Here is a 19,601-nt window from a genome sequence, read left to right as displayed (position 1 = left end):
AGAATTTAAAGTATACTTTAAAGACATATAACATTTTTTTCCAACATAGTCTCATAGTTCCAATCTCAAACCTTTTATACTTTTTATCAAGGCAAGGTTATCAATTAGGTCCTGGCTAAGCGAATGCAAAATTTGATCGATCAGAGCCGTCCCCATCCCAATTAATGCGTCGTCCACATCGACGCCTCGCTTTCAAAGGACTAATCAATTTACTTCGTGATTCGGGGCAATTTTAACTTCGCTTTTCCTCTGACCTATTTACGCAAATTCTGAAGAAGTTAGTCAATTTTTTGCTGAAAATTCACTTTTTTTTTATTTGTGTTGTAATATTCTATGTTAGTCTTATTTTTCTTAAAAACTTCAAGCGCCAATAATATTAGGTCCTTACATATGAAATTGGCGTATTGTACGGGACGAATATAAAGTCAATTTTTTTTTGTAAAATATATTTAATTAATCAAAGTATACACCGTTGTTATCTATGCACTTTTGCCATCTCATAGGTAGTTCATTGATCCCTTTACTAAGAAAACTATGGGTTGCGAGAATTAATAATATCTTGGAAGGCGGTCTGGACTGCCGCATCGGAGTTGAATTTTTTTCCTTGTAAGAAATTGTCCAAATTCCGGAAAAAAATGGTAATCTGTTGGAGCAAGGTCCGGGGCGTACGGTGGATGTCGCAGACAGTCCAATTGTAGCTCACCTAACTAAGTGGTTGTTTGTTGTGCAGTGTGTGGTCTTGCGTTGTCGTGAAGCAGCAGTGGCCTAGAGCGATTGACCAATCTCGGTTGTTTAGTAGCTAGTTCTTCCTTCATGGTTTGCAGTCGCTGACAATAGATATCTGTCGTAATCGTTTGGCCAGATTTTAGAAAACTGTAGTGAACGACACCGGCGCTAGTCCACCAAACACTGACAAGTAACTTTTTCTGAGTCAATTTTCCTTTAGGGCAGGATTTGGCTGGGTCTCCAGGGTTCAGCCATTGTGACGAGCGTTTCCGATTATCGTTCAGTATCCACTTTTCATCACAAGTAATGATTCGATTTCAAATTCCTTCATTATTGTGTCGTTTGAGCAAAGTAACACAGCAGTCGACGCGTGTTTGCAAGTCAGATATACTCAATTCATGAGGGACCCATCGTTTAAGTTTTTTTACTCTCCCGATTTGCTTCAAGTGGATTAATACAGTTTTATCATTTACCCCGAAGCCTGCAGCTATCTCTGAAGTACTTTGTGATAAATCCGCTTCCACAATAGCCTTTAATTCTTCATTTTCCACTTTGGTCTCCGGCCGTCCACGGGGTTGGTTCTGAAGGTCGAAATTTCCAGAATGAAAACGTTGAAACCAAAAACGTTCCGTGCTTTCTTTTTCGACACTAGCGCCGTACACATCATTAATCCTTCGAGATGTTTCTGCAGCACTGGTGCCACGGTAGAACTCGTACTCGTAAATTTACCGATATTTCATGTTTTCCATTGTGCGGTAATAAGCGACGCCAAAGAGAAAACTAATGAGGAAAAAACAAATGAATGACTGTTTTCAAAACTCAAATGTACCAGCTAAATGAATTTATAATTTTGAATTTGTAATTCTTAACCAAAGAGGAGATATTTCAGATCAAAGTGGTCAGTACGACAAAACGCTAATTTCATATGTAAGGACCTTATATATTAGGAATAAGATTTAACTGCTTCGTTAGACTAGTAGCCTGATATAAGACCGCAAATACTGAGGTCCTGGGCTCAAACTCCAGGTTGTGCAAATAAAAAGATTACACTAAGTAGCAGCCCGGAGTCTTGAAGTTGAAACACTCCCGTGCCGGAAAGCACGTTGAGCCGTTAGTCCTACGCCCGAACTCTTTCCGGTCGCGACGATCGGCATACCATCGGATTATGAGAGTGAAGGAATAGAAAGTGCACCTATGTTTGCGTACATACTTGTGCAATATAAAATTATATATAATATTATATTTACTAGTGGGCTTTGTGCAAACTCGTCTGGGTAGGTACCACCCACTCATCAGATATTCTACCGCAAAATAGCAGTACTTGGTATTGTTGTATTCCGGTTTGAAGGGTGAGTGAGCCAGTGTAATTACAGACAAAAGGGACATAACATTTACAAGGAAGTTAATATTTCTTACAATGCCAATGTCTATGGACGTTGGTGACCACTTACCATCAGGTGACCCATACGCTCGTCCGCCTTCCTATTCTATAAACATATATGTGTATATATGTTGTAATATATATTTGGCTAATCTCTCATGATATCGACCACCCTAACCGAAATCGTTCATTATTAATATTTTATCAACATTACGATTATTGAAGTTGTTTTATTAGAATTATATTTCCTGAAAAAACAATATTGCATTATGCAATTTGTGTTTTTCTTCTCATTAATATTTTAATCTTACTATAATAAAATAACACTTTAAAATTCTCGGACATCTGAGCGTCGGCCCGCCTACTCTTAATCCATTTTTACTAAGTCCACCTTGCTAAGTATATAAGATAAAGAAATCTCTTTGATAGGCCCGACCCTTAAAGGAAAGGAACTCATAAAGGGGTCTTGCCTGGCCTCTGCCTTTTTTCTTTTTAAGCTTGGCACTTACCCGATTTTAACCGGTGTCGCGGTCGATTAGAGTCAGTTTAATAATTATGGTTTGTCCCGATTTGCTGAACAACGCTATAAAATATACTGTTTTAATATATAAGACTACCTAATTATATGAATCTTAAATCATCCAAACCTGCCTAGCCTTCTTAGGCTTCTAGAGTGATCACTCCTCTCGCTCTACCCAAGAACCGGAATTGTATTCAAGTGTTAAATATAATTTGTATTCGAACTGACAAACAACAACAATTTTTTTTTTTAGTTATTGCGAACCATAACACAGCATACAAACTATACAATTCATCAAAGCAAGTAAACGTCAATTATTAATATAATTAACGTTAACCTGCTTTAACGTTCATACATTTTCAAAAACAACGAATAAAACTAATTAAACAAAAGAAATTTACTAGGTAATTTGCTTTACACAATGACTCAAAGTTGGTCGAAACAGAGTCACTTGAAAGTAAAGAATGAGCATTAAAAGAGAAATATTACAAAATAAAAGTAGTTTACTGGTATTTTAAAGGCCACAGTCGTACTTTTCAGACGTAGTTAGATTATAAGAAGAAGAAGAAGGTAATAAACATAATGCTGTAAAAAAACACTACAAGCTCTTAAATGTACCACTGTTGAAAAACAAGTGGACAACAGGATTTTGAGCTATTATATATATATTAGGCACAAAATTTTTCAACAAGTTCATGCCGCGTTTTCTTTTAAAATCAAGCACGAGATGAATCATAAACTGAAATTTGGATGAATCATAAACATTTGGAACTCAGTATGCGAAATTATATTGTAGCTGCGCTCTTCAGCTTCATAAAAGCTGCGACCTCGATTTTATTTTTTTATTTAAAATCTGTAGGCAGATTAGTAAATGAGTTACCTGATAGTAAAAGTTAAATAATTAAACCCATATATCTTAGGACTGTTAAAAGCATTAACCATCTCTTACATCGTTATGAACCTTGGGAACCTAAATGCTATTTCCTTTGTGACATAATAAATGTATTGATATTAAAAAGCTTAGTTTATTCTTTTGAATATAATGCTACTGCTTTTCAATAATTTTGTCATTTGATTTTGATATGGAGTCGAAACTGAGTGATAGATTCATTTACCAACGAGCGCAAAGTCATACTAAGGAGTACCCTTGAGTTTTTTATTATTTAATTTTTTTATAAAAATTTAACAGCAGCGTCACGAAATATTCTCCAAAAATCCCCTGCAATATATAAATATTATGTCAATGGCTACTCCTATATACTTACCCAAACAAAAATATTCGCTTGCTCGAAGACACTATAAATTATTATGTGTTAATAATATTATAACAGAGTTTCAATTATAATTGCTTTACCAATGCAATCATTAGAGATTCCTTTGAAGCGACGGTAGACACCGCGCGTACTAACTAGTTTATGTCTAGCATACTGCTTGTTATACTGCAATAACCTTCCATACTAAATTAAGAGAGACGTGTGAAATTTGTTTATATAATTGGAATAATTCATGACCTTATCGGTAAATATTTAAAATAAATTCAGAGAATATTACGTGCATAGTACAAGTGTATAGTGATAGAAATAAACATATTAGGTTTTTTGTTAATTATGAAATTATTTTATTTGTGTTCCGATTAAACAAATAATAATAACATGATTATCCATAATAATAAATTTTATTTATTTATTTATGTATTTATTTAGTATCGTCTGTTGGGATACAATAAATTTGCCAAGTATATTATAATACATTTAAAAAGTTATTCCTTAAATATTCTCCTAATAATAGGTCCTACCAATAACAAAAATATTTAAAATATCAATAAGTAGTAAACTACAAATAGTTGAATAGTACGGTTTTTATTTTAATATATTTTTTTAATTATTTAAATTTTATAACGATATATAAAAATTTATCGGCCGCGGTGCCCTGTCAAATTTGAAGCATTAAACTATACACTTAATTTAAATTAATATCTTAAAAGTCACGGCACAATTAAAATTTACGCGCAAGAAAAAATACGATGGTGGTGGGCAACGGTGCGGCGGCGAAGTAGCCGTGTTCATCACATAATCTACCACCAAACAGCAATATTTAGTTCCCTCCTGATTTCAACGGAGTCCTAAACCGAGTCTTAGGACGATCGTCTCTCTTGAGCCTTGTGTGGCTCCCAACATCCGGCTGAGTTCAACTCGCCCATCCCGCCCGGTGACGCTGTAGAGGCCAGTAAGGCCAACAGTATCACACAAACCGATAAAAAAAAACATATTTAGTATTGTTGTTTCCGGTTTGAAAGTTGCATGAGCCAGTGTAACTACAGACACAAGGGATATAACAATTTAGTTCCCTAGGCTGGTGGAGCATTAGCGATGAAAACTATGGTTAATATTTTTTATAGTGCCAATGGTTATGAGCGTTGGTGAACTATTGCAATAAAAAAACAAATGGACCACCTTTTTCAAGAGGTCTGTCGCATAATGTGGGACGAATGTACGATGAGCCACTACTCAGAAATAGGTGTCATAAACAGAACCTACTAATATTTAAACGCAATAAAAAATACGCAGAACGTGTACTTTATGCCCTTAGAACTTCAATAATCATAATGTCCTCCAGACCAATTTCATATACGGCGACCAAACTCAAGAGAGATTAGCCAACTTCAAAGGACATATTAAAGTGCACATGTGTGTGCGCAAACACAGGTGCACTCTCTCTTCCCTAACCCTCATAATCAGATAAGACGGCAATCCGACATGACCGGAAAGAGTACAGGCGCAGAACCAATGTCTTTTCGTGCTTTCCGAGGCACGGGAGTGTTCACCCTTTCAACTTTTAGAAAAACCCAATAACTTTTTACTGGCCCGACCTGGAATTTATGCCCAGGAATGCAGACCAACGAGGCAGTCACTTAGTACTTTACTGTATGGGCGAATTGATCGATTGGCGAATGTTTATACCTTATAAATTAAAAAATGAACGGGATAAAATCATAACTTTACCCGTACGAAGTCGGGGCGGGCAGCTAGTTAATAATAAAATTATAATTAAAAATATTGAAAATGCCAAGGAAGTACATGTATTAAAGAAAAATAAATTATATCATTTAAATATTACAAAACAGTAAGAAGATTATTAATTTTTTGGTTTCATTATTAAAACAAACCTATGAAAAAAAAGAAAAATTCAAATACAACACAATACATATATAAGTTAATAATAATAATTAACTATTCTATAATAGGTCTATTTAAATATTTTATTATATAACTGAGCTAACCTGAGGCTCTTATAAAAATATCCACACAAGCTACTTCTTTAGAAATAATATTGTATAAATTATATAAGCGATTGATGATTTTGTTCTCTAATCTCTAAAATTGATACGAGCCACATTAAGTGTCAATCTATCTAAGAGCTCTTAGACTATAAATATCATGGCTTAAAATATTGTATAGTAAAGTAGTAAGAAATTCCTTATGGATTTAAGACAGATTCTATTGAAATGCTTAGTATATGACTGTAGGTTTAATTTCAATCCACAAGATAATTGCTTATGAAATGATTTTTGGATTTTCTCAATTCTGTCAATGTAAATATTGTAAAATTGTATTGTAAAAGATGCCCCGGGCATACCAGTCGACTATTCCAGTCGGCAACGAACATTGTTGATAGACATTTAAAATCTTTAGAACATCTTCCTATGGATCCAAGAGATCCATTGGCGTGTTATCATTTTATCAAAGTGAGAAACAAAGCCTAACCGTTAATAATTATTTGAATATTTATATGAAATAATAAGTCGGCTCCATATGTATAGTTTAGATAAAGTACTAGTATGTGATTTTACCTAAATCTACATTATGAGAAGCATACCTTTATAACATTTAAATAATCATACATTCATTTTAAAGTATGTAAAAACTATATAATAATAGTTATACTTATCGGAAGAAACTTAAGATTTGAATTTTATGATTACAATTTATATTATGTTTCCGATGTCGAAAAGATTTTTTTTATAATAGAATGATTTTAACTGATTTTTATTTAGTTTTCATTTGTTTCATATACTTGACGGGCCGGTTGACGTGGTTAGTAGATAGTTGCCTTTCACACCGAAGGTTCGATTCCCACCCATGACAGACATTTGTGTGCATGAACATGTCTGTTTGTCTTAAGTCTGGGTGTAATAATCTATATAACTACGTATTTATAAAAGAAAAGTAGTATATGTAGTATATCGGTTGTCTAATTTCTATAGTACAAACTTTGCTTCGTTTGGGATCAGATGGCCGTGTGTGAATAATGTCTCAGAATTTTATTATTATTATTATTATATAGTATATGGGATGGATAGGATTTTTAATCACTTGTTATATAACTTTATTAAACATTTAAAAAAATGTTTATCCCTATTCTCATCGTACTATCATAAGTACGTAGGGAGACTGTATAATTTTAAATTAAAACGTAGGTACTTAGTGAATCCATTGTCGTTATTTTTAATGTTAATCAACTAGATATCTTTGACGTATCACAAATTTACTAAATTCACCATTTACCACATATTCAAATCCGATTTTGAAAATTTTGTTCATATCATACTTAACATAATATATTTGCTTAAACTTATGCATTTTCTATAATTACGAGTAACCCTGAAAAAAATTACAATCATTTTACGACGTAAAATACGTAATACAAACTTACGAGATTTGAAACGTGCACTTTGACTAAACAATTTCGCCTCGCCTTTCAGCTCTAGTGGCTAGCGGGCTCTCGACACGAGCTCTGACGATGATAGGGCACAATCCCTCTATGACCGCGATCCTCGTCAGCGACTTTTTGCATTTTTCCTCTTTGCACCTAATCCAGGTGAGAAAACGTGAAAAAGGTTGAGGTTGGCATTCAATACACTCAATACAGCGTCATACCTTTTAATGATGTTTGATTCGTAGACTGGTCAAATATGAAAATCACATAAAACAATTATTATTACTACTAGGTAACCTACTTGCCCTAATACTTTTAATAACATTAAATATACTGGAGTCGAACTTATATGACAAATGTTAATAGAGTGATATAAAAGTATTTAATATTGGACAACAGTAAACAATATTGTACATAAGCATATCAAATTAAACGAAACAACGTGGAAGTGGAAATTGCAGATATATCACAAGTTGAGCGATGAATAGTTAATACAATGGTTATATTTTCCTCTGGCCGCATAAATCAAGCCCGTGACTAATGAGGCACGTTACAATACATTCGTATTACGTGAAACCGAACGTAGCTTTACTCAGCAATTCAGCACTACGCGTCAAGTGTAATGATACGTAAGGTTATTCCGTGCTGAAAAAAATATAATTTGCTAAAAATTATTTCGCTGTTGTATACAAAAAGTCTTAACAAACATTTAATAAAATATTTTTTAACAAATTTCAAACCCCTTATTTTTTTTACCAAGAGTTAAGTTTCAAGAAATTTTTAAATTATTTGTTTCGAATTGTTTATTTTCATACAAATATTTATATATTTTGTTCTTTATCTGCACATACCTAAGATATTTAATATATAAACGGTGTAATGTTAGGACAATTATTTAAGCATTGATCCAAACAAACTATCAAATTTAAAATAATTGTTCAATTAAACAATTTTAAAATAAAAAGAAATACTTATTCATTATAAACATCTTACAGTAACAGCCTGTTAATGTTCCACTGCTAGGTTAAGGCCTCCTCTCCCTTTTGAGGAAAGTTAGGTTTGGAGCTTATTCCACCACGCTGCTCCAATGCGGTTTGGTAAAATACACAGGTGGCATAATTTCAATAAAATTAGACAATTGCAGGTTTCCCCACGATATTTTCCTTCACCACCAAGCACGAGATGAATTATAAACACAAATTAAGCACATGAAAATTCAGTGGTACCTGTCCGGGTTTGAACCCACGATCATCGGTTAAGATTCACGCGTTCTAACCACTAGGCCATCTCAGCTTCATAACCATAAGCATCTTAGCACGATATAAATTATATATAGGTATCAGTTAACACTACTACAATATATCGAAATAAATAAAATTCAATATAAACATCCGTTTAATAGAGCAGCATAAATTATACAGTAGGTATATATATACTAATATTTATACCTAAATAATACATAAATAATATTAGTAGACACTTCCAAATTATTACATTATTTAAAGAGCTTTCAAAGAAAAAATTAAGTATCTGCATCAGTTATATTTTCTTACATTCGAAAACAAAAAAAATATGAATTTGTTGAACCTTTGTGTGTACACTTAATATTACTTTTAATCGTCATTCAAGACGCTAGTGATATAACAACAGTTATTGGGATAATTTTATTATGTTTTAACTAAAAAAGATAAAACAAAAACCTGTTATTGCTATTTCTGCACTTATGTAGTGATTATCTTTTTGACTTTTCCTCTTTTAAGCTACAAAAAAAAACTTGGAACAAAAAGTGCAATTAGTCGCCAACGAACGGTCTTACTAATTAATTTAATCAAGTTTCTTTATTTCAGACTCTATTTACATTCAACCCACTCTTTAGACGTTTTAAAATAAAATTAATTCACTTTATTAGGCAAAATTCGCTAAAATTTTACGATAGATAGTAAGACTTCTAAATTTAGCATACTGTAGCAGTTAAACATTTTAGTGATAAAAACAAACAAATCTTCGATATCAGCAAAACAACATATCCATAAAATATAACATGGTAAAGGATACAAATTACATTTAAAAAATTCTACAATTATTAACAACATCCTTAAAACTTGAAATAATATCTTTACGTTTTTAAAACTTACAGCAAAAAAATATGAAGGTATTAACAAAGAATCCATTAATCCCAATTATAAATTGGAAAATTGTTGTTTACACCTCCAACATTGTAGCGTGCAGTACTAGTCTCAAACTGGATTGCAAAAATGAATGTTTGTTTTGGTTTGGATTCTCTAGCCACAATGCAATCCAGTGGATTGCGGACAAATTCAATTTTCTCCGCGCCAATAACAGAAACAATAACTGGAGGACTGGGGGAGGATTAAGCGAGAAGAAATCGGAAATAAACAAACTCACCTTGTTAAACATCGTCCAATAGCCGCATAAAGTCTAATTGACAACTTGGAAAACAATTTTCCGAAATGCTCACAAAAGATGTATTCAAAATTTGGATTTTTTAGTCTTTTATTCATCTATTCACTATCTTCTTCTTTATTCTTATTAATAAAAAGGAAATTTAAAGAAATATTGACTCAGTTTTTAATATACTATATATATGATAAATTGGTGTACTTATGTTTAGAAAACTACATAAGCTTTTCCAGATTTTTACGTAGATAGGTACATATTGATTTTACCAGGACAAGCATAAACTTGTTATCTCTATTACCCGACTAGTTATGGTTAGTTTTTTATTGGTGTACACTGTACATAGCCGTAACATAAGGAATCCAGAAAACGTATAAAATTGTTCAATTGAGTAATTGAAAACATTCTAAAGAAAACTTTTGTGCTAATAATAAACCATGTAAATAAAATAATCGCCTTCAGATCGCGCAAAATACATTATTAATTTTATTGTAATTGATAATCCGTAACCGTAATCCGTAACAGCCTGTGAATGTCCCACTGCTGGGCTAAAGGCCTCCTCTCCTCTTTTTAAGGAGAAGGTTTGGAGCTTATTCCACCACGCTGCTCCAATGCGGGTTGGTAGAATTCACATGTGGCAGAACTTCAGTGAAATTAGACACATGCAGGTTTCCTCACGATGTTTTCCTTCACCGTAAAGCACGAGATGAATTATAATCACAAATTAAGCACATGAAAATTCAGTGGTGCTTGCCCGGGTTTGAACCCACGATCATCGGTTAAGATTCACGCGTTCTTACCACAGGGCCATCTCGGCGTCAAAATTGATAATAATTATTGTTATTGAGAAAAACATATTTATTTCCGAACCGATACATTGTATAGAACCAATACAAAGGTAATACTTCTATTTTGATTATAGATTTTGACTTTCTTACAATGTAACATATTATGAGATAACACGGCAGAAAAAGTCAAAATAATAAATAAATTATAAGCTTACAATAACATTAAATAAATGGTCATTAAAGGTAAAAGTGGCAAATTATAAAATAATATAAGACTTTTACCTCGAACACTCAGACGGCAGTTAAGATTCAAAGGGGCGTATCACAAGACGGATACTCTCGACCTTTATGAGAACATCCTAAGCCACTATAGGGGTTCAAAACCACGTATCTCAATTTTTATTCTGTCTTACGCTCTGGCGTTAGCGGCCGTTTTATTTGAAATTGGAATTTTAATGTGTTTTAATGTTTTATAGAAAAAAAATCAGCGAATTTGTAGGCAACTTAATAAAATAAAAAAAGATGTTTGTCTTCTGTTGTCCGCATTATGTCATAGACAGTGCAAAAACATTACCTTTTTTTACTTTTCGAGCCGTTTACTACATGAAACATTCGTATATCGTCATAAATTCATAAAAAAGGTTTTCGAAAACTAATGAAATATTTCTAGTTCTGAAAACAACATGTTCGATCGCAGTAGCTACGATCAAATAATGAACGAATTTACGTTACTAAGAAATATCAAGAATTATAAAATAGACCATTTTCATTATCATCAGCTTCGAAAGTTAATACGAAATAATATAAGACGACAGACCCTTCCAAGATTTCTACTAAGCTTAGTGATAGTATATAATGTATAATAACTTGTAAGATAAGCAGTACATCGTTGATGTACTCCGACGGCACGTTGCAGACTCTCTAGGGACATAAACACTATTAAAAGTTTCCCTAGCACTGTGAAAACTCTGACGCAACTAGTTTGTATATAGTTTCTATCCTAACACCAAACACTCAGGGTATAAGGTATATTTCAGAAGAAAAGGTACCATATCTGATGATAATTTATACCTAAGCTTACAAAATAAAACTCGAAGCACAAAAAATACCAATATATCATATTTCTTTTATTTATTTATCCAAGTGTCTTGTTTTCTAAACAGCTGTAGTTATGTCGTAAAGTCTCAGGCTCTAATTAGTCGAGCCAGTAGAAGTCATTGAGTTTTGCTTTCAAAATATTCTAAGTAATAGTGATGGTTACATTCCCGTGCCTTATTTTTTTATAGAATAGGAAGGCGGACTATCATATGGGCCACCTGATGGTAAGTGGTCACCAACGTCTATAGACATTGGTATTGTAAGAAATGTTAACCATCGTTTACATAGCCAATACGCCACCAACCTTGGGAACTTAGATGTTATAGAAGAACGTTATTAGTATGTATCCGTTGAAATTGCCCGCCGTTCCCGTTAACAATCTAGAGGGGATCAGCATCATTGTATCTACGCTTCTTTCTCGAATATCGAATCGAAACTTATTTTAACATATTTATGATAAAAACAGACATATTAATTAAATCCTGACATATGAAGGCAACCTTTTCACAAAACATATTTTTAAAAGATTTTCAACATTAACATCCACGAAAATAATATATTTATATTATTACTACTATAACAAAATTCGCAATTCATATATACCAAGGCCCCAAGAGAATATCTATCCTTAAATTTTCGATGAAAACAAAGAATCCCAGAATACAGGTTCGCAGCGAATGAAAATTTACATCCTAATTTCCCTGGTGAATATTGCTGAAACTATTCGTCAATCATGTCAAAATTCAAAATATAAAGCTATTTGGCCATACTTTTATTATATATATTTTATTATTTAGACCATGAATAGCTCCTTTCTTTCACCGTCTCCTTGTATAGCATTAAAATTATCTATAATTAAAAATATTGTTTAAAAAAACATTATATAAAAATAATATTTACTGACTCTTTTTTTAATCTCTCGTCGATGATATGTTCACTTTCTACCTCTTGAAAGCTTATTAGGCATCGCATGCAGCGCAGTTCATAAAATCCACTAATTGCAAACGATAACTAAAACGCTATTTCTGATTGCCGCTACCGTCTCGCTGTAGTGGTGCTCGAGACGGGAATTCGTCACCTGTTGAAAAATAATTAGGCAAAAAAATCTGTACTAAAACAAAAAATCAGGTGCTGTAGTTAACAGCAGGTTCTGTGTTAACCACTCGACGGCAACTTAAAAATTTCAAGCGAATTTTTGGTTTGAATTTCGCATTGAACCTAAATGTATATGTATTACGACACAAGTGTGCTCATTCGTCTGTCGAATTGACAAATACACAGCGCAATAGACATACGTATATATAACATACAGATAAAAATGAATGAACTAAGTTGATGATATTGTTATTGTTAATAAAAGACACGCTAAAACAGGATAAGTAGATATCTATTACAGATAATTGATTAAAAAAAATAGATAACGTTTGTTTTTTTGTTCTGTTGATTAAATTTTGATACTACGAATAGGACAAAATAATTATGATTATCATCTATAAAACCTTTATATAATTTTTATTGTTAGAAATAACTTAAATATACGGTGAAGAGGTCGATAATCATATACCTAATTTACCGAAGATATAAATAAATATATTTTTTGTATATGGTACTTTATAACATTATATTTAATATTAATATTTATTATTGATTAATGTATGTATGTTTGAAAAATATAAATATTTTTCTGGAAATTGTGGCACATACTAATAGAATCAGAAACCACCAACCTAGTTACGAATGTTTCCCGACTTCACAGGGTAAAAATTAATTTGTTGGATAATGTATACCCTTATACAATAGGATCTTAAATAAAGTCGGAAATTACTTAATCACAAAATTAAAAATGTTAGTGAACGTTTGCGTGTTAAAGGATATCATAAAACTAATGACTTATTAGATGGTAACACACCTTGGGAACGAAACGATCGCCTACATGCCTTTTCAAGTAGAATAAAATCTTGCTAAGTTTTTTTCGCCGGTTCTCCTCAGGTTGAAACGTATTCTGTTTAAGTCTTTCGCGCAATTTAGTTGTGTGAACGTCAACTACAGCAGCGTAAAATGAAGTATTGGAAATGTCAATTTTGTGCTGTCAAAATTGATAAATCAAAACCAAATACCAATAACAAGTATTACAGTATTGGTATATAGTGTATAATCTATGCATAATAAGCTTACTCTAATGTAAACATATTAATTTTTTATATATTTTGTCATATTATATTGGTTTACACCACAAACGTATAAAATGGACCAAGAGACCGCTAAAAAGTTACTCGTTGAAGGTGGAACATTTGTGTTCCTTGGTGTGCCCCATGAGACACAATTTGGTATTGATATGCAATGTTGGAATACCGACGAAGATTTTCGAGGAATAAAAATGATACCACCGGGTCTTCACTACGTTCACTATTCTGCTGTGAGTAAAGAAACCGGAGACATTTCACCAAGGTAGTTTTGTTAAGTTGTTTTTGTTATACATAATTTATTTTATTTACATTTGAAACCAGATTTTAGTTATTTTATCTCTAAATAAATAAAAGATAAAGAATTATTTTAATTATGTTTTATAAAATTGAAATTTTTTACAGATCAGGATTTATGCATTACTTTCATAACAAGGAGTTTGTTGTCAAAATTTGGGATAAAAAACTAGAAGATATTAGTAAGGACGAAATTAGTGAAGAAAGCATTCAGCGCTTAAAAGATAATTTGCTTAACATAGACAAGCACTTGGCCCCTTATCCTTATGAAATATGGCAAAAATGGAAACAATTGTCATCTCAAATTACAGGTATAGACTAATTTGAAATATATTATAATAACTATTTTTTTAAAAGCGTTAGATAATTCCTAAGGTAGCAGCTAACAGGTATCTAATTAGATATTTATTTAAATACCTATTCCATACTTGTTTATTTATATACTACACTTCATGTGTTACAGCTGAATTAGCACAGAAACTTTCACCTCTAAATGGTTTTATCAGAGCTTCTGTGGACTTACTGCCAATGAGTGATAAGGATAGACCAAGAGGAAATAAACCAAAACAGTCACTGGAACCTGATACTGAATCAAAAGAAGTTCAAGGTCAGTCAACATCAGGTCAATCTGATGTTAAAAGAACTAGAAGAATTACAGAAGAAGAAAAGGAAAGAGCCATGTTACCTGATTTAAAGCCAGCCCCAGGTAAAAAATATATACTCAATAGAAAATGTGACTATAAAAATTGTTATATTTATATTGTATACTTATTCATTCTCACTTTCTATCTTATGATAAATATAGAAATGGAGACTAAACCTATTCATTTTTAATAACATCAGTGTTTTAATAACTAATGTCAAACAATTTTCTTTATTTTGTTAACTATTAGCTTCAGAACTATCAATAAATTAAAATTATCATTAACAGTATCATTATTTATGTAAAAGTTGGTAAACAATAATATTTATTTTAATACTCTTACTTGTTTTATAGGAGAAGCAATGAGATTTACAGAATTACCCCAAGATAAATACCCTCCAGGTTCAACACCAGGGGAGATCACAAAGCACTATTTAGACCAAACATATTCTTTAGAACTCATGATTGCACAGCATGATGAGTAAGTTTAAATTATATCAATTTTTATTACAAATAAAAACCAATGTACATGATTGTAATACTACACATTCAAGTTAACAGGTTCTTTTTTGCACTACAAAATCAATACTATTGTACTTGTGGTAGGGCTTTGTGTAAGCCTTGTGATCTGGGTAGGTACCACCAACTCATCGGAAATTCTATCACCTAACAGCAATACTAATTATTATTGTATTCCAGTATAAAGAATGAGTTAGTGTACCTACAGGTACATGAGACATAACATCTTAGTTCACAAGGTTGCTGGTGCTTTGGCAATGTAAGGAATGGTTAATATTTCTTACAGTGCCAATGTCTATGGACAATGGTGACCACTTACCATTAGGTGGTCTATTTGCCCATCCGTGCCTAACTATTCCATTAAACAAAAACTATTATCATAAGTTATTTTTACTTAATAGGGTTTGTTGTGCAATGATTTTTTTTTATATTATGCACTTTTATTAATGCCTGATTAAAAAAATATATTCAAACCAATATGATAGAGATATAACATTTGAGTTGAAATTACATAACTTGTAATGTAAATAAGTTAAACCTCCTTTTTTCTTTTACAGCCGAATGTATGATTTTAAAACTATATTTATATTAATGTAATTTATGAATTAACTTTAAGGCCTCTACATATTATCGGCGAGCTTCAGATTGCATACTTATGTTTCCTTATTGGACATTCTCTTGAAGCTTTCGAACATTGGAAGAACCTCGTAATTTTACTGTGTTCCTGTGATCAAGCCATTCGCAAATACAGAAATGTTTATTTCCACTTTATTAAAACAATTGAGATACAAATTGATGAAATACCAGGTGACTTTCTAGCAGATATTGTGATGAATAAGAACGTAATATACAAGAAATTACGATATTTTTTTCGTACAGCATTCGTAAATAAGAAAGTTGATGGTCAGTTACTGACTATGATTGAGAGATTTATTGAAAACTTAACTCTAAAACTTAAGTGGGATTTTACAGGGCTAAATGATTGTGAAGAAGATGAAAAACCTGTACTAGTTCTATTTGACGATTGTATAGCCATTGATGAACACTGTACATTAAGTTTGTAAACTATTTATTTTACTCTATTCAAAATAAATGTAAGCAACTGAACTAATAGCTTTTGTGTGTTTATAAATAAGTAACCTAAATAAAAATAGATACCCAAGGGAACAATAATTCAAATCATTTAAGTTGATCATTATTCCAAAATATTGCAAATACTAAATTAAATAATGAATGTCAACCTATAATATTAGAAAATTGATGAAAAAAAATTTTTAAAAATAGCTTAATATTTATTTTTTCTTCTTAATTACTTTATTTAATGTCTTCTTATTTTGCTTCTCGAACTTTGCCTTTTTTGGCGTTATTGGTGCATCTGAAATGTAATAAAAAATATTTGGAGATTTCAATATTTAAATACTTCATAGAGAAATAAAATGATAACTATTGTGAACATAAAATTGTGTTCGAGAATGAAAATTCTATTCACTTTTAAATATATTCATTATACTTATATTGAATTAATCAAGCAATATCAATAACATATTAACAGCTTTGTACTATATTGTAAAAGACAAACAATTGGTCCAACTGATGGTAAATAGCCACATTTGCCTAGAGTCTAGACTTTATTATAAATATAAAATATTTATGTGCCCGCTGTTTGGCAAAAATCTATATTTATGACACCAATTATAAAGCTGAAACTTACTAATGATTTTATTCCTTTTTTCTGCTATAACTTTAGCAAATTCTTTGCCTTGTTTATTCTTCAATGTTGCCTTTGATGTACCATTATCAATATGGAAAGCAATAGGAGCACTGAAAACAAAACAGTTTTAGTAAGCAAAATATAATTATTAGTGATTGCTTTTCTATATTACTGCTAAATAATTTATAATCATGAATATAATAGATCATGAATATGAAATAATTTTTGTTTGTCACCAACTGAAAATGCTTTTGCTGGGGCAGTGTAGTTCCCAGCACCATATCAGAGGTTGAAGCACATGCTTTGTAGATGGCTCTTAAAATAAATTACATTAGTTGCCTCTTACAACACCCATATGTTGAGTTACAACTTGGAGTGGGTCTGTTTTACCATGCTGTAACACTACAACACTTTAAATTCATCCTAAATTATTTTTATAAACGAATACCCCAGTGTAAAAAGAAAGATCTTACTTTTTTTTTTTTAAATGTGTCTTGTTCTGTATTATTCCCTTATTCAAACTATCACTCTCATCAGCTGATGATACATCTTCATCTTCATCATCATTATCATCATCATCATCATCATCATCATTCTCCATCATCTTTTCAAATTCATCAGAATCAAAATTAACACTTTCATCACTGTCATCATCATCATCTGAATTGTTAATGTTTATAAAATTGTCTGCCTTAAGGTCAGTCTCTTTTAGCTTTTGGTTTTTATTTGTTTGTTTTTTTTTATGAATTTCCTGAACTAAATTTTTGCTTTCTTGTAATGGTTGATTTTCAATAGATTTTGTGTCTTTTGTATTTTTGTTAAGTTGTTTTTTATTTATCTCTTTTTTTAAATTCACAGTGTTATTTTTTACTGTGGGTTCAATTTTAATTTTTTTCAGTTGGTTCTTTGTTATATTTTCTTCAACTTTAACTTTCTCTTTTAATTCTATTCCTTTATTTAAACTCACATCTTTGACTATAACCTCCTTTTTTTCTATTTTTTCTTTTAAACCCTCAGGAATGTCTACCGGCATAAAGAAGTCATAGTCTATACCCAATGCTTTCAATTTTTTTTTGTTTCTCGAGAGACTGCAACATGATAAAAATGAACATCATTAGTAAAAAAAAAATATTAATTAAAAGATAATAGAGAAAAAGATATGGCTATACTTGGATAATAGTTTCTCTGCAACCAAAAGCTCTTCCTGGTCACTTTTATCAGCATTTATTACCTACAAAGATAATAATGGGATTGAAGTGCTTAATAATTATACAATTTACATGATTTTTATACCAAATTTGGTGGATTTTTTTATATTATTCAGTCATTTTCGCAATAAATACCTTTTTCATTTTCAGAGTGTGCTCTCTTGCTGGATTATTTTGATTATTCCAGTTTTTTCTTAGAGCATGCAATTTTTGTTTTTCAGGGGGTATATATACAGCTGTAACAATCATTTCATTTTATTAACAGATCATTTCACATAATAATGAATATTAGAGATTAACTTTAAACACCTTTTATCAATCTCTTTCCCATTAAATAATTGTTCATAGTTTCTGCAACAATTTCAGCAACAGATGGCTCTTTAAATTCAACAAAAGCATAACCTTTTGAGTTTCCAGTACGGCTAGATCTTATGACTCTAGCATTAGTTACTACTCCAAACTGTTTGAAGTACTCTGTCATTTGGTGCTAAAATGAAATGCAAAAGAATCAGTCGAGCGAAAATCATATTAATTAAATAGAAATAAATTCTAATTTTAAACATATCTACTAACTCACCTCATAAAATCCATGTGGAATGTGGGAAAGATACACCAAACCTTTCTTTTCACGTTTCTTGAATATCTTGGGTTTTTTTCCCTCTGTATTTGCTTTCTTAATTTTTTCTTCTTTAATTACTTTCTTTTTTTTTGGCTTTTCGGATTTTGGTTTTTTAGTTGGTTCTTGTTCCTTTATAAGCTCTGTTTTGTTAACTGCGTCTGATGTTCCCAATTTCTTAGTCTTTTTCTACATTAAAAAAAGTATGGATTAGGAAGTTAGGTTAATACAAAGTTATTCACGTGGTTTTAAATATAATACCTTCAAAAGTTTTTTTATTCCTCTGACAGACTTAACAAATTGTTTTTGTTTACTGGAATCTAAAGCAACGCTCTCTTCCATGTTTAAAGTTATATTGTATTATATTACTTTACGACAGCAACTAGCGGCTTAAGAAAGGCGAAGCATGGAACATAAATTATGACAATTGACAAGACAACTGGCAACTGCTGAACTGACATTAAAACAATCCATGGCAGATATGACAGTCAGTATATGGTACAGTTAGTCTGTGAAAACGATTGACGCTTAGACATAATTTAATAAACTTATTCCATTATATAGCAAAATCATGCAAATACAAAAAATACGTAACATATTATAAAATTGTCGATGATTATTATTAATACATGATAAATAAAAATAATGATAAATTAACCACCGTTCCTTTGTAAACATTCGTAATCAAACGGTTTTAATTATTTTTTGGCCCTTTCTAGCTCTTTTCAAAGTGCTGAGCCGCCCTTCTTGTTCTTCGTTTCTTGACGAACCAAGGTG

The 19,601-nt window shown here is 31.5% G+C and overlaps 2 protein-coding genes across 2 annotated transcripts; one reads left to right on the top strand and one right to left on the bottom strand.

Moving 5' to 3' along the window:
- Positions 1–13,751: 13,751 nt before the first annotated feature.
- LOC126768971 (protein AAR2 homolog) lies at positions 13,752–16,396 on the top strand. Its single transcript, XM_050487481.1, has 5 exons — positions 13,752–14,095; positions 14,236–14,438; positions 14,591–14,833; positions 15,125–15,251; positions 15,906–16,396. The coding sequence occupies exons 1-5, from the start codon at positions 13,893–13,895 to the stop codon at positions 16,351–16,353; spliced, it is 1,224 nt and encodes a 407-aa protein (XP_050343438.1). The 5' UTR covers positions 13,752–13,892; the 3' UTR covers positions 16,354–16,396.
- Positions 16,170–19,262, bottom strand: LOC126768945 (MKI67 FHA domain-interacting nucleolar phosphoprotein). The gene is made up of 8 exons (XM_050487427.1): positions 19,086–19,262; positions 18,786–19,013; positions 18,518–18,695; positions 18,344–18,444; positions 18,170–18,231; positions 17,474–18,088; positions 17,001–17,110; positions 16,170–16,664 (listed from the first exon to the last, which is right to left on the bottom strand). Exons 1-8 carry the CDS (start codon positions 19,164–19,166, stop codon positions 16,582–16,584), a joined length of 1,458 nt encoding a protein of 485 aa, XP_050343384.1. The 5' UTR covers positions 19,167–19,262; the 3' UTR covers positions 16,170–16,581.
- Between the last annotated feature and the right edge of the window lie 339 nt (positions 19,263–19,601).

Source organism: Nymphalis io, chromosome 6, assembly GCF_905147045.1.
Source record: "Nymphalis io chromosome 6, ilAglIoxx1.1, whole genome shotgun sequence".
Taxonomy (NCBI): Eukaryota; Metazoa; Arthropoda; class Insecta; order Lepidoptera; family Nymphalidae; genus Nymphalis; species Nymphalis io.
This window is presented reverse-complemented; position numbering and strand designations above follow the sequence as displayed.

Excerpts from the sequence above, each read along its gene's own strand:
- LOC126768945 (XM_050487427.1), bottom strand. The coding sequence starts at position 19,166 with ATGGAAGAGAGCGTTGCTTTAGATTCCAGTAAACAAAAACAATTTGTT. Across the intron at positions 19,014-19,085 it reads GAATAAAAAAACTTTTGAAG|AAAAAGACTAAGAAATTGGG; the intron begins GTATTATATTTA and ends TTTTTAATGTAG. Across the intron at positions 16,665-17,000 it reads AAAAAGGAATAAAATCATTA|ATGCACCAATAACGCCAAAA; the intron begins GTAAGTTTCAGC and ends ATTACATTTCAG.
- LOC126768971 (XM_050487481.1), top strand. The coding sequence starts at position 13,893 with ATGGACCAAGAGACCGCTAAAAAGTTACTCGTTGAAGGTGGAACATTT. Across the intron at positions 14,439-14,590 it reads ATTGTCATCTCAAATTACAG|CTGAATTAGCACAGAAACTT; the intron begins GTATAGACTAAT and ends CATGTGTTACAG. Across the intron at positions 15,252-15,905 it reads ATGATTGCACAGCATGATGA|GCCTCTACATATTATCGGCG; the intron begins GTAAGTTTAAAT and ends ATTAACTTTAAG.